At 43.3% G+C, this 15933-nt stretch overlaps 1 protein-coding gene across 1 annotated transcript; it reads left to right on the forward strand.

Annotated features, from left to right (window-relative positions):
* Positions 1–2900: 2900 nt before the first annotated feature.
* T265_04287 (hypothetical protein) lies at positions 2901–3239 on the forward strand (the record flags this gene model as incomplete). Its single annotated transcript, XM_009168986.1, has 1 exon — positions 2901–3239. The coding sequence occupies one exon, from the start codon at positions 2901–2903 to the stop codon at positions 3237–3239; it is 339 nt and encodes a 112-aa protein (XP_009167250.1).
* Between the last annotated feature and the right edge of the window lie 12694 nt (positions 3240–15933).

Below are 15933 nucleotides of genomic sequence, written 5' to 3' on the forward strand. Positions count from 1 at the left end.
TATGAAATTTCCTTTGGATGGTGCTTGAGATTGTATATAGCTGATGTACAGTCAAGTTAAGATAGACCCAACTAATCGTTCCGTTTCAACAGCGAAACGTAGAACTGCTTGCTACCACATTTCGTTTGATAACTGCGGTTCTGAGTAATGAAAACCGTAGTAATCTACCGAGAATCACGTGATCAAGCATGTGGCCTAACCGTTGCAGTGGCCAGGGGAGCAGATTGTACAATCCCCTATTTGTCATTCTCCCTCACATCATACTTTCCTCTGAAGATTTTGTTCGCGTAGAGGACCGAGTACGGTGCAAATCAATTTGGCTTAGGTTGCACTGCAGTCAATGAGCAATAGCTAGTGTCATTTCGGGAGGAATACTTGTGTCAAATCGTGGTGGCAGCTAACTGGTCTTAATAAATACATATTAATGGCAAGGATGGACATAAATTTTGTGGACACTTGTTACTGACACAGAGTGATGACTTCGAGTCTTGGATGCAATTACATTGGCTGCTTGAGGACCCAGTTACGCGTGTCACAAATGCGTCGGCCAATGTAAAGCTTCGATCAGGAAATGTGGCTAGGTCGAATTCCCGAGATTCCGAATATTTTGAACGTAGAAGATTTGGTCATTAAAAGATTGTATCTTTCTGGGACTATCAGTCTTCTTACTCGCCAATTTTTCGCACACTGATGAAATTCTTTATTTATCTACAATATGTACAAAGAAATGATGCCGGTCTCCCAACACGGACTATTCATGTTCGATTCCTCACAAAAGAAGACCAAATGAGCCGTTGTTCGAAAAGTTTAATTACACGGGTTGGATCAACTTTGTTTTAGCCAAAATGTCAGCCAAACTTTGCCGACCTTCGGTAGCCCTTGTTTCCCTCATCGGTTATGAGTTCTTTTATCCGTCTTGAGTTTGTTTTGCTGGCTTTATACATGTTCTTTTCTTTAAAAAATTCCCAGAGAAAGAGTTCGATTAGGAGCAGATCAAATGAACTTGTTGTTCCTCGTCTGTGGCCCCCCTCAACCAATCAGCTGTACAGGAAATTGTTCCTCCAGCAAATCACGGACGCCCAGTTCACTGTATGGGGATGCCTAACCACGCTGGAATCACTTCACCCTGGGTTTGCCAAGGTACTTCGCCTTCAAATACATTCGTTCTGTGGAACCTTCAAATAAGTATACGAATATCATGAATGAGAGATACGGCCGAGTCTCCTGTGAAAACCAGATTGATATGCAAATGGGTGCATTTGTCGAAATCTGTTCAGTTTAGGTTCAAGTAGAACATAAGGTTGACGGAAACTGAGGGTCTGCGCCCACCTGATGAACCCCAAGAAGGGCGAAACCAGTAGTGGGCTGTCGAAGAGTTTTCAACAACTTTGTGAGTAGTTTCTTTTTTGACGGCATACGAACTTTTTTATGTTTCACTGGACTCCCGTCAGTATATCTGGCCCTGAAAAGTTCTGCACGCTATTTCACTTTGTAACGTCCCAGTACAGTGAACACTACGAGTGTCTACTCAACCCAAACCGGTGAAGCAATTGTTGCGCTTGGGGGTGGAAATTTGATTGTCCCAGCAAATGTGTGAAACTAACGCAATTTCGGTGCTTATTGACCATAGGGTTGATATACAGATGAGTCCATTCGCGTGGCTAGTTTCAGGATCTGACGGTAGACCGCTTTGTGTACGCCAGCATAGTTGTCTCCCAATAACAACGCCTAGCAGGAATCAGAAAATTCGCACTATGATCCATCATCTTATTAATACAAACTGGTTCTATGTGCAGATACTTGATAACCTTTTGGGATGATAAGGCTATCGGACCATCCCATGCACAAGAGGCTCTATAGCTTACGAAAAAATGGAGATACTTCTTGTAATACTAACATTTCGCGCAGTACTGACATGTCACATGCTGCGTTTTGGGAGAACAGCCTCCACGATGCGTTGATTGATCTTTATCTGGAAGTCGCCTTCATATGGGGTTTGTCGTACATTCTGTTAGGAGGCAATCCGAGGTTAGATGGTGACGCTTATATAGATAGGCTTTCAGGAGGGGTGTGTAAGGCCTAGCCTAGAAAGTTTGTGTAAGAAACAAAGATTTCAAAAGATAAACGTCGTTCCAACCTGGAAACTGCCTTGTTCAAAGGTAGGACTTCGTAACTTGTCTTTCTCAACAGTGTTTGTGCATTTTGGAAGTTCATTCTAAAAAATCACTCCTCAGACGGACTCGTTATTGTATTAATCACTAGATTTTACGATTTTGTACGCCAGTCTCCCTCTTGTTTTGCTGCTCTATTCAACTTTTCGGTGAATGTCACTTTCTATCCTGATTCGTTTCACTCATATCCAAAGTCCGAATTATACAGTATTGGTAAGACTGCTTTGTGGAGGTTCTATGGGTCTCATAGCTCCTAACGAAGCAGAAAGCGTGTAGCTCCAGTGTGACAAGCAAACCGTGTGTTTGCCTCTGCCCATTTTGTTTAGATTACTCTGTCCCAGCACAGTCTCGGGGCTAGGATGTGGTGTTTTATAAGGCAATCATGTCAGGAGACACAAATAATAGTAGCGAGACGTTGGGGACATTGATAGTGAGAACCCATTTGTGTTTCGTTCTACGATGACCATCCAGGCCATAAAAGTAGACGATAGACGATCGTAAATCTGTCAAACTAAGAGAGACAAATGTATGCGTCTCACAATTTGCCTGCAACGTCCTTACACTTACAGCAGACATGAGCGTTCGTAGTCGCGTGGTTCGTCTTGGCGGTGCCAGAACACACACACACACAAAACCAGTTGCCACACCAACCAGTGACTACTGCCAAGGCCGTTGTGCGCAATTTCGTACCTCCGGAGCGTTGCGTGAAAAAATTCGAGGAACACACGAATGTGTGCGAGTTCCGACCGTGTGGGCACGTTTTTGTTCTATGGGCATCAAACGGGTGATCGTGAGAAGAAAAGACAAACGCTCCAGTCTTTCCCGGCGTCTTATGATGCTGACTTGTTCGAACAAAGTGATCAACTTTTCCGACCCTACCTCATAGCAAAACCAACACTAGGTGACGCTATCAATCTCGGTGTACATATGTTGCTCGTTTGCAACTGTTATGTAGGACCGGTTCCGGTCAGTCGACGTGTGCACGCTATGGTGGTCGACACGAGCAACCCGAAAAGAAGTTCCGGCAATTTATGCCTCTCCAATCTGATGGATCATGAACAACGGTAGCGAACAGGCCGCTGCTTCAAAAGAGGGTGGGAGGACGAAACGTTGGTGTGCCTGAACTAAAGAGGGTACTTGTGACAAGACCCATATGCCATTGGCTGTCACCTGGTCTTGACCAGTGATTTGAGAAATAAAGCAGTTTCACCTCCCGCCGGCAACGAAATTTGTGCCGCGTGATTTAGATGCTTGACCAAAAAGAAAATTGGATGCACACACAAAGACAAGGTTTCTGCACATACGCCCTTGTAGCTGCCTATCTTTATACCCTAGTATGTGAACGTGCGCCATCGTCCTTTGTGCGCATGTTTCCAGTCCCAGGATGACCTCGGATAATTACAAGGTTTGTTTCTGTTAGTTCTCATCGTTAAGTTTTTATGGCAAACAAAGATATGGGTCAGACGATGAGTAGTTCGAAAGACTGTTTCATTGTTTCATAGAAATTTTCAATCAGTGGCCGGTAGAAGCGGTCAAATGTAAAAGTTATGCCTTTGGACTTGCATAGACGCCTTGTCCCCACCGTGATGTAACCCCGCTCGGAGGGGAGGGAATAACGGATGTGTTTGCACGGGACAAATCAGGATCCACCACACATCAGTAAGACTCATTTTCACAAACAACCCCTTCATGCTGCTGTTCGGAAGAACCAGTGTACAGTTGCCCTCAGCAATGTTCAACTTGTTCGTTCTTTTTCTTGGTGTCTATTTATCTATTTACAATTCATGGCTAATTATACCCAGACGCTACCTCACCAGTGTCCGAAATGCTGTCTGTGTTTATTATCCATCTGAATCTAAGTAGATTAACTCTAATAAAAATACTGGTCACCATTTTAGAAAGCGCCGTCAACTAAGTCCTGCCATCATCATAACGTCAACGTCTGCTTTTCGAGAAAAACTGACGATGGCATTATAATGAGCTCAGGCTTCAGAAATGTCTCCTTCAGTAAACCTAGTTCTTTGGTGTAAATAAAATGGTTAATGAATGTCATTTGACACTTTCTGGAAGGCGCACTACTAATAAGGCTGCTGGAAACTTTTCGACAGCCCTCCTTGGGATTCATCAAGTAGGCACAATCCCCCTGCCTTCGTCGACCGTATATTCTACTTGTACGCAATTTGTGAAATGTACCAATTTGGTTTTAACAGGAGATTCAGCTGAATTCCAAGTAATCGTGTTCAACCGAATGTGCTACACAAATGCCTTTTCAAGATAGAAGAATCGTGTAAACTATATTCTGCTAGTAGTATGTATTTGTTTTGTGTGCAAAAACGGTGGAAACTCATTTCGGCAGGCTTACATACAACTAGGTAGGTAGCTAGCTTTCACAGAATGTGTAGTCTTCAAAACTGTGCAATCAGCTTGCTTTTTAGTTACTTCGAGTTTTATCGGCTTGTGGCAGACTAAACAGCTCATCATTTTCACCTTCCTATATGAGACTGAGATGATCGTATGGAATATCACGCTCATTCTTACCACTGTATCTGTTTCATTAAATTGCTGCTGTGATTGTTGACCGGAATCCCTCGTCACAAATGGTGTGGCGGGACAGCGGGGAAGGTCTGTGATGTCTTTGCCTGCGCCCCATCAGGTTCGTTCGTGATCAGGTTACATAGGGTTACGACTTTGGTTGTACTAATGATGGATATCTTCCTCTCTCTTAAGCCATAAGGACCGATCTTTTCCAGCAAGCTTCATGATCCAAGTTCTTTGATTTCAGCCACCCGTGTTACTGGTCGATATTTCTGAATTTCCACAGGATACTGCACGTGCGGTCGTTTAGTAACGTGACAATGTTGGTTGTTCAACATATCTTTTCCTCCAGCGGTGTAAGGTAACCTCGACCATATGCGCCAAGTGAACAGAAGATAAACCAGGGTTCATGCCACTTGATCCAAGAGGTGCGGTCAAATAGGTAAAGGGTTAAACTTAATAACTAATAAAGTGAGGAAGTTGGAATTTCTTGAGTTCACCGGGGCTCGGGTGAAGGCTTTGATCAAAGCGACGGCGGGAGTGATGAAGCAGTGTCAGAGATTGTGCGAGTGCGGTGACAGCTACTTTTGTGGCAGATGAGATCTACCGAGGAAACCACCGTCGGACAGGAGAAATGACAGAAAACAGGTTGATGAAAGATTAGTGTGTCCTTAAAAACAGTGATGATACAACCCACGTACGTTGTGTAGAAGAGAACCGTAGCCTCAGAAATCGGTCCATCGTTTGGCTCTATTCCGCGATGAAACGAACCGTCAAGCCTCTAGCGAGTAGCTTTGTTTTCCCGGGAGCAAATAGTCTTTTAAAACTTTCAACTGTACGAAAAACATAAGGAAGTAATCACGTTCACTTAATATGATTCAACAAGAGAAACAATGAAAATTGCCTCATCCTAATACCTGCTAACAGTGAGTGCTCTCATGCGAATGGATAACCTCTATGCCTTACTGAATGTTCTTCCTTTAGTTTGCTGAAATATCATGGTCGATTTAGCCACAACAGGTAATCAACACGTAAATCAACCTTTACCCCTCACATCACCAGATTTCGGCTGATTTCGATGAGATTGCTTTTTTAAAAGTCAAATAAAACTCTTGATTATCATCCCTAACACAGAGCAGCAATTTGCATAACGTTAACGAAATGAAGCTTGATTCATGATACTGCGTTAGACAGCGCAGTCGGTTAGTTAAACGAAGTATGTAAAGTGCGCATGTTGATTCCTGCTCTTTTGTGATTTCACGTCATGAAATCAACTTAAAAGCAGGAACACACCTTTCATGGAACTCTGAAGATTAGATGACTCCACAGAGTGAACTCTTCCAGTTGGTTACTGTATAGATGAGTTTTCCACGAAGTCTACATCGAAGCCAACGTTCCTCACAGCGGCTGTTTTACATTCGCTGCATCTGTCCCCTGAACGGAATATTTTCCAAGCCGCGCCATCAAAAACAATATCTTAACCAGCTTCCACTTTTTTTCTGTCTCGAGTAAATCGCCGATATAATCTGTCATCGGGCAAGTGTAGATATTGTCGCACAATTCATCTTGTGAGGAGAATATTATAGGAGAAAACTGATGCCCCAGGACGAAAATACTTGAAAGTGTTATCTATCGGCAGTTTAATGTCGGTACAAAGATGAAAGTGAAGCACTGTAGCTCCTTCCATCCACCCTTTGTACTTTTCCTTATAATTCATAAAACCTGTTGAACAGCATGTGGTCTGAATCTGATAGATTGTAAAAAAAAATCGGTCACTTACTTGCTGCTGACTTAGCCCCATTAGGCATATTCATTTGGGTCATTTTGAACGCTCATGTCATCACACACTGTCACGGCTGAAGAACTACTTTGTTGACCGATGCTGACCGTCAGGATTCCGGTTAATTTATCATCCGCAACCTCAGCATCACCATTATCCCCTTCGTGGCCATCATCAATATTTGTTTTACACGCACGTCTTGCCTCATTTTCAGACCATGCGCGCGCGTGTGTAAGACTTTTAAACACATTTAGCCGCTGTGTGTGGTTTTTCTCTGCATGCGTGCGCGCGCGCGAACTATAGGAACTGGTCCAACATTCTCTTGGTGGTGGCGATGTTGACTGAGTACATGGCGGGCGCGAACAAGCGGCATAGACAACCTTGCTAACGCTGTCCCAGATGATGATGAAGTGAAGTGACATTCATAAAACCTCTCTTTTTTAAGTTGCTCTGCTCAACGCTTCGGCAATTCAAAGGCCCGCGTCCCGTTTTGTAGTCTAGCGAACGAGCAGTCAACCAGCCAGCCAGCAAGGCAAGCAGGCAAGCAAGCAAGCGGACAAGAAGGATAAGCGCATCTAAAGTTGCTGAGGCAGAAAAAACAAGCTGACAATCGAAAAGATGCAAACTATCCACTACCCCATGCTGGGTGGTAGTGGTGGTGTTGTTGGTAATCTTTCATTGTCACCAATGTTTGATGAAGCAGCAGTTTGAGAATAGTTCCTCACGCTCACATCAACCTCAAGCGTAATGACCAGCCAACCGGAGTGAAGTGGAAGGGATAAAGCAGAACCGCCTTGTTTGAGAACGTGGTCATTATTCTTCCACAGTTGACAAACGAGGAAAATGAATGAGGTTGATTGACCCACCTGCGTGTATATTGTTTAACTGCCACCTACAGACTGAATTAAAGATGCGTATTCGCAATACGCAGATGTATGAACTGCCAGTTACAAACTTTTTTTCTAGTTTCCCCGCAACCTGCTCTTTAGGCTGCCATTCTATGAATGTATTAGTGGAACTAGTGTCCCAATCAAAAACGCTCTGTGTTCCCTCTAGTCTATGTATGAAATCTACCGCCTAAATTTGTGTGTCATGTTTTCACATTCGGATCTGACGGGAATAAGAAGTTGTCGGAAGAACTGCACCTCCTTTGATGTACGAATGGAGCATGCTAAAACTTCCTTTCAAATCCCGATACATCATTACATTACAATTAAACGCTTACTCAAATAAAGAAGGCATTGAAAATATGGACTCTGTCCTGTAATTTAATTCAACCTGCACTGAAAAGCCAATAAACCTCCGTTAGGGGATTGTTGATTTTGCGGAACACAAGAAGCCCAAGAAACACTACTCGTAAAGTTGCTGAAAATTCCTCGACAGTCCACGACCGGCTTCGTCCTTCTTGAGGCTCATCAGGTAGGCGACGAATTTTCAGCAACTTTATGAGTGGTGCATTACGGATATACATATGTCGCGATATCTCGAATACCGTATCGACTGCAACTTGAGGCAGCCTGGTGCAGCACATTCAGTTGCCTGGAAACATCACAAACGGGAGATTCAACTGGGTTCTAGGCGAGTCTCTCGAAAAATCAAATTAGTTTGCAAACGAGTGTATTTTGCTAAGCTTTAGAAGCATTCTATTCTACAAATTACTGCAACTTAGTAATTGACCGACCCACTACTCAGCTGCTGAACAGCGTGACCAACTTGCACCAATAGATGATGGGAAAGCCTCACCCACATTGTTGACTGACTCTCTAACTGACGAGTTCTCAAATGAAAAGCTGATTCGGCTTATGAAACTTCTTTGATCGTAATATTTCAAAAACAATGAAAAGGCAAGAGGAGTAGAAAAGGTAGTTTCATCCTCTTTGATGAACACTCAACAAGTCCCTTTTGGGAAGGATTGCAATACGATCCATTCAGTACGACCGAGATCAGTGTGCTGGCGAAAACTAAGCTGAAAATTTGGACGATGAGTCGTGGTCTTAGCTTGAAACTTAGCCCGACGTGGTGGAAATTAACAGGACCGCCTTGCTGCTCAAAAACCAGACGAGTGGGAAACAACCGCCTTCGTCGCATTGTCCTTGCCTAAAAAGAGTGGGTGAAAGTCACTTTTCCCGTTAATTCTGAATTGCAGACAGCTGCATCTTCAGAAACCCGACTACCATACTTCTTAAATCCCCGGATTCATCCTAAAATAGGACCCTTGTAAAATGTCTTAATTTCATTAGTAACCATCCACCGACACTCATGAAATAATGAAAATGTATTTAGCAACGATGTATCACAAATGACGAGGGCAAATGGATATGTTGCTGCAGAGCAGCCGAGCAGCGGGGCGAGTTTTCTCATCTCCGATCAGTGAGAGTCCTTCTTGGCTTCAGAGCATCCATCAGCTCATTTCTGAAATAGCCTTCACTGCTTAACTGTTTTACAACAGGACTCACTGCAGGTGAATCATAGGAAAAGGTCGGTTTTTATTTGTGAGGGAAAATACTAGACTCGTATCCATAAGTAAAGAAGTATGAACTAGCAAGGCGGTCGGAAAGGCCACATTACTTTTGGCTTTGCATTCAGGTGGTTTCTATTAGTTTGAGAACTGCAACATGATGCCTTTACTTTCATATGGGAATCCATAGATCCAGCCACATCTCTACTAATTGTTCCCAAGTTTGGAGTGAAGTTTTTCAAACATTCCCCCGGATGAATGGCAAAAGACTCATCCATTTACGTGAAACTTGTACTCATCCTTCGAACAAGGTCCACTTTCTATTCTTAATGGTAGAGGTCCAATCCCTCTGGTAATTTATTTTCCAATAAAACTGAAGAGAAATCATCCCTGGCCTTGCGCCATTCTTCCATAGCATACGTACTTAAACTTCTCAACGGAAGCGTTTCTACGAAGTTTCATTGTTGAAAATTATATAAACTCCACTACTTGCTCCGTTTATTTATCCGCCTTTTCAGTTTCAGTTGCTTGCTTCAAAGCAAATCGGTGTAAAAAGCGACTGAATTGAATCATGGGTCAGCAATTTGTTGCTAATATGAGAACTTCCACCAATTTCTGAAACATTTCGTCCAAGCGGCACCTGTGCAAGTGTTCTCTCTAAGTTTGGCCATTGCACTCCTTCAATGAAGTTGCTACTCCGGCCCTAAATTAATTTCGATTCGGATCCAGTGTTTAAAACACAAAAAGACCCTAGTTCCCTTCGTCTCTCCCGTTCCGACTGACCTACCTTTAGGTATTAATGGAACAAGTATAGTTGCATTCATACTATTTGGACCCAGCAGCACATAGCTATTGTATGTATTGTGTCTCGAAAAACCTGGTGTCCGAAACCTAAGATTTTTTTTAACCTTCTGGAAACAGTAAAGCACTATTTTAACGGCCAACGGCTCGGTGGTTTTAAATGAATCCTGTAGCAAACGCTCATGATCATTCAAAAACTTGCCTATCTAATCCTTTGACGAATGAGTAATGCTCATCTAGCCACGGGGATCCTACCATGAGAACATATTCTGTCTTCATGCGGCAAATTTTCCAGCAGCTCACTATCGGTTTCGCCTTTCTCGGAGCTCATCAAATAGCCATGAGTTACAGTCAACCGTAGGATTTAGCAGAACGTGAGCCGGAGATTCGGTTGGACCTCCGGTTAAAAACGTTATTTCGGCAGTTGCGTAAGATATGATGTTCAAGTAGAACTTAGACCAACGGAAACTCGGACGCTGCGATACAATGAACTCCAAGCAGGGTGAAACCATTTGTGGGCTGTCCGGAACTTTTCAGCAACCTTGTGAGTAGTATGTTCCATCGTGAAAATGAACTACATCTCAAATATCGTACCAGTTGAAACACGGAGTAGAATTTTGTGACACTTTTAGTTGAAAAAAATCAGAAATGATGGATTCAACTGAGATACAGCTTAGTTTCTTATTAACCCCAAGCTATTTTGCAAATGAGTATATTTCGTGCATTCCATCTACTTAAACAATCAAACAACCCAAATATCTCGTAGTGACTAAATTCTCTGAATGCCTACCTAGTGCGCACAGCTTCCGTGTGCTTCTACACGCCGGGCATCTAAGTTCGGTAACCAGATCCGGAGCAATCAGCTGATTCCACGCCGCACAACTTACGACCTATCGGAAAGCCACTTTGAGTGCTTAACTCTTCCTTCGTAGGAGACAAAAACATTAAATTCCAGAAAACAGGTTGGCGAACTCTAGCAGTTTCGAAATCTCCTCTAATCAGCAATACGCCCTGAGGGTTTAAAAAAAAAGAAAATGAGTAATGCACACAAGTAAAACAAAGATTTGGCGCAATCTATGATTACGCTTACGTCTCAATCGATTGGCTCGAATGACTATCTGTCGCCTGTGCAGACCATGGGTGTCTCAATGCACGTTAGGACGATTTCTGAGCTGACCGCAGTTGTCTAAGCGGTGACCAGACGCCCATGCTGGACGAATTTAGTTGGACAAATAGGTGCATGGTGTCGCCAAACTTATACTCACAGTCCTGCTGTCATCCCTGCTTTACTTGCATCTATCGTTCAATTTTAGTTTCGCGAACCTTCGATCCATGTTGACCAGAGGAGGAAATCACCAAAACGTTAATTTTCATCAAGTTGTTTTCTGAATTTCACAATGAATCAGGCTTTTTTGCCTACTCACTGAACTATCAAGAATTTTGATGAAAGTTCTTTATCGGGAACAACTATTATAAGCAGTAAATACCCCACTTAGTTGGTAGCCCAAGTAAGTTGAAACTCTAGCCGTCTAAAGCATGATCTGACCAGAAGAGCTACATTTTGACGCGCTATGGAATCAGGAAAAACTTGGGTTCGACTGCGGTTTTCGGCACAGATAAACCGCACTTGTGATAAATACTGTTAATTTAAACCTTGAATTCTAGTTGGCTACAAACAACTTGTTGCTTGCTTATACGCGTTTATAACCTCTGACTTTGTGAACCGGAAAATTTCTTGGTGCCGGGTTACCACACAACCCAAGACTGTGGTAAAAATTAACAAAATAGTTATGGTTTCTCCCTTTCAGCGAATAGATAGCGACATATGCGAGTACTTGTTGATGGTGACTGATACTTAGCAGTATGTCACAAAGGTACTTGTAAATTCTCTAAACCCAATGACGGGTATTATTCTGTTGGCCCTCATCACCTTGTGCTTCATCAAACCAATTCGATGGCATCTTAAGAACTCAGGCTGAACTAATTTGTGTGACCCGCAGACATTGCTTTCGACACGCGGAATTTCCAAGTTCGTCACTTCCGTGTTAATCGACATAAACCTGAAAACCTTATCACAATGGATTATCTTTTTTTCATTCTCTCAACCTAGGCATGTGACTGACGTGGAAGAAAGTGTTATTGTCGAGACTTGACCGAAATGCTTGCAACCTACCTATTTACAACCAGCCCCACCCCCTCTGCCAACCCTCTCCCCATCCAGTCGGAAAGGGCGATAAATGTCGCTTGCTAGGCTCAAGGTTGATCACAATTTTATGGCTTGTCACTCTGTCCGGAAGGAAATAATCTAACATTTTATGACTTTTTTGACAAGGTCACTTATAGATCACTCCTTCACTCCTGTGGTTGGTTGACGTATGTGTACGCTTGCATATGTGTGCTTGCACGTGCGCTGCTGAGCCAAGCAACCGGAAAGATGCATCCATCTTCCACGATCATAGCCAGGTGGGTAAGATTGGCAGATCAGGGTGTGTCATTGTTGACTGATTGGTTTCGTCAACGGCCACGACACAACAGACAGAGTGGTATTCAGGGTGCGTCACTGTCGTCCTAGGTGAGGGTATTTATGTACTGGTGAAGGTTAGACGCGCACAGGTGTGCTTGTGTGTACGCACACGATTGTACCTTGTCCCTTCCAGCAAGCAGTGCTGTTGTTGCTTTGTTCTTGTTATTATCATTATTATTTTCGTTATAGTCCCCGTCGTCGCCGGAATTGACTTTGACCGATCACATTTCAACAGGGGTAATAAAATGTGTCAAGACAGAAAGCAATTAAATGTGTCGCGGAAGCGCCCTGACTGGCGGACTGACAGTTAGAAATGGCAGGCAGTGAGCGACGACCGTGTGCTGCAGACAGACGTGTGCACACTTACATCGGTATGAATTTGTAACATACAGGGCACGCGAAAAACTGTTTGGATTGCGGACGCGTTCGAGCACGAGTGAGACTGTGTAGTCATCGCTGTGGCCAGTTCAAACCGATACGGTTGCTGCTATTCCACCGACCACAAACAGCTTTGTAATTATACTTTATTTCTCAACCCGAATTGTTCACTTCAATTTCCTCTCCACAGCGGCTTCAAATGAGTTTTATCAAGATGATGATTTTGCGAAATATATGTGCAAGGAACGCGCCATTCGATCTCAATTAACGGTCTTGATTCGTCCCTTCACAGTTGTTACATATGTATCGTCGACGGAATGCTGTGCTCCACAAAACTGATCAGTTACCGGAAGTTTCAGACAAACCCTGTTAAGTCAATATTAACCGGCTGAATAATGAAGTGGTTTAACCAACTTTATTTTTTGTGGACATTCGCGAAAATAGCAACATAAAGCTCCGTTCCGCTTCACAACACACTGTCACCTCGATCGGTGATGAGACCGAAATTCCAAACTCAATGAACCCAGTAAATGAACGGCCTTAGCCACGAACAACCTGTTCTACGTCAAACAACAGTCAAAATGCACTGAAATACAGCTTTCAAACGACAATCTAATAGGACGGGAATCATCACATCTTTACTCTAGTGAAATTTTCCCTGGTTAACATCAATATGACTCATTCACAGAAAGAAAATCAGCTCACTGAAAAATGACGCTATGATGTCTTTTCACAATAGGGTGAACTCGTTCGCTTGTCGAAAAGCTGGATTGTGGGGCGGGGGAGCTTCAGGCCATGGGGTCATCATTACGACCATTCAAGCATGGCATTGGACTCCGGTTGTCACGGCAACATCATATAAAAGGTCCATCTGGGTAATCATGCCACAACCACCATCGCATTACGATCACACACTATCACCAGCTTCGTTGGGACAGGGGACAAGTGAGCGCGCAAAACACAAATCCTCTAAGTGGAAGGCGATTGTTGTCACATGGGGAAATCAATCCAACTCCATTTGTCTGTCATCTTCATCCCACACACGTCAGAAAGCGTCCATCAATGTTCGCTGGGTATAACGAGAGGTATGGCCAAACATGTACACAGAGAAACAATGGGACAGACGCTAATATACACACACATGAGAATAATCAATGTCCATGAGACAATGATCTGGTTAATTAGAGCTTAGGATGGGAGAAGATTTGTACACACTGTCGTCACCACATTAAAACCTATCCGTTGAGGTTCGAGCAAACAATAGAAAGCTTTTAATAAATTTGCTACGGTACGGGTACACGAAATGCAGGGATTAGTTTAGGTAATGGGGTCAGTCACTGCAAAAATTGTGAATGAGAGCGGGGGAGTTTGACCAGTTTTACCCAGCCTTTGGATAAGGCTGGTAGAAAGCATAAATATCAGTCTTTTTTAGTCGAGTTCTAACACTGCCTAGAACTTTTGCAATACTATTGAAGCTATTTCAGCGACATGGCATTTGTGTAAGTTTCGAGGCAGGAGAAGACAACTGCTAAGGTAAAAACTAATGCGCTACTGTCAGTAGTCAACTTCCAACCATTTTGTAGTTGTAGAACAGCCGGGGATCTGCAGTTGATTGCTAGTCGGTTCAGTTCGTGATATGTTAGTATGATATCCGTAATAGAGCTTCATTCCCACGACTGTTGATCGACAGCAGTTTCTGACAAAAAATCAAACTTGTTTGGGTCAATAATTTGTTCCCATTGGGTTCCTCTTTGGTATCAGTATTATATGTTGACGGTTGAGTAACTGAGATTTCACGCAATCATTTCTTAGGCAACGTGTTTACATATTCACCATCATCATCATCGTCATGATCATCATCATCATCATCATCATCATCATCATCATCATCATCATCATCATCATCATCATCATCATCATCATCATCATCATCATAGACAGTAACATCAGTGCGAACCTATGATATCGACCACCTGCCACTTTTTGCAATCTTTCCAGCCAAGCGCAGTAAGGTCACGGGTACCACGTGCAGGAAGACCTACTGGATCAGCAAAATCTGAACTCTTTGTAATCTTTTTCACACCCTCCTGCCAAATCATGCGTTGTCAACTCTAAGGTTTGCGCCGTTGTGAAGGCGGCAGAGTTAACCATACTTGTGTCGGCAGGCGGTGTTTCGCCATGCATATCACGTGACCGAGCCACCACAATTGATGCTGCTGGGTGACTTCCGGGATTAAAGTACATACCGCACAACCAAATGCCCGTTTTCTAATCACTTCCTTACGAGTTCATTGGCACCATTTGACACCAGCAACGTTCCTGAGCCATCGGTGGTTAAAACCCTGTAGACGCCTCACATCATCTCTCCACAGAGGCCATGTGTCGTAATCATACAACAATACAACCCTTATTGTAGCCGGATACACGCGACCCAGTGATATGCCTTTATGACGTCACAAGTGACGCAAAAGAGAACGCGTGATTCGAGCCTTTGAGTTTCTTGCACTGACTTCGTCAGACGCACGTACGTCAAAGTCAGTACAAATATCAAAGTATGCAAAACTTTCCACAAACTCCACTGATTCTCCTTGGATTCTAAGGGACATATTTGAGGACTGCACGTTGAGAAGCATGACTATTCCCCTTTAAAGTGCATAACACAAGCCGGAGGATGATATTATGGTAATCATTTATTCAACACAGCTTTCGCTACGCCTTTGTCTTCAAAGATGAAATCGATGTCGTCCGCGAACTCCAGATCAACAAAATCCTCCCTCACAACCATTTGAACACCGAAATTTTGAAGACCTTCCAGTGCATGCGTAATTATTTCACCAATGATGAAGTTGAACAACAACTGGGAGAGGGGACATTGTTGTCGGACACCACTTTTTGTAGGAAAGCTTTTGGATAGTTCAGTATAAACCCTCATATACTCAGAAGTAAAGTATATGAGGGGAGAGAGAGGTGAAAGAGGAAGAGGTCATGTGGGAGGTTGTCAGGATTAGTGGCTAGATGATGTTTGAGTAGAGATAAGATATCAAACACTCCTAAGAGTGATGGCGACTCCATAGTCATGGTCCATCTTTCCACTGAAGACCAGGATTCCGGATTGGAGGTAGCAGGTGACCAACTGAATTGCTGCTCAAATTAATTTTCCCAGAGATTCAAACTTTCCGCCTCGCTGGATATCAGAGAGCCAATTTGGTCCCTGATAGTTTTGCTGACAATAGGCTTCTGAGGGCCAGTCGAGCAAATCAAGTCGAACAACTTATGGACATTCCCA

Source organism: Opisthorchis viverrini, assembly GCF_000715545.1.
Source record: "Opisthorchis viverrini unplaced genomic scaffold opera_v5_69, whole genome shotgun sequence".
Lineage (NCBI taxonomy): Eukaryota > Metazoa > Platyhelminthes > Trematoda > Opisthorchiida > Opisthorchiidae > Opisthorchis > Opisthorchis viverrini.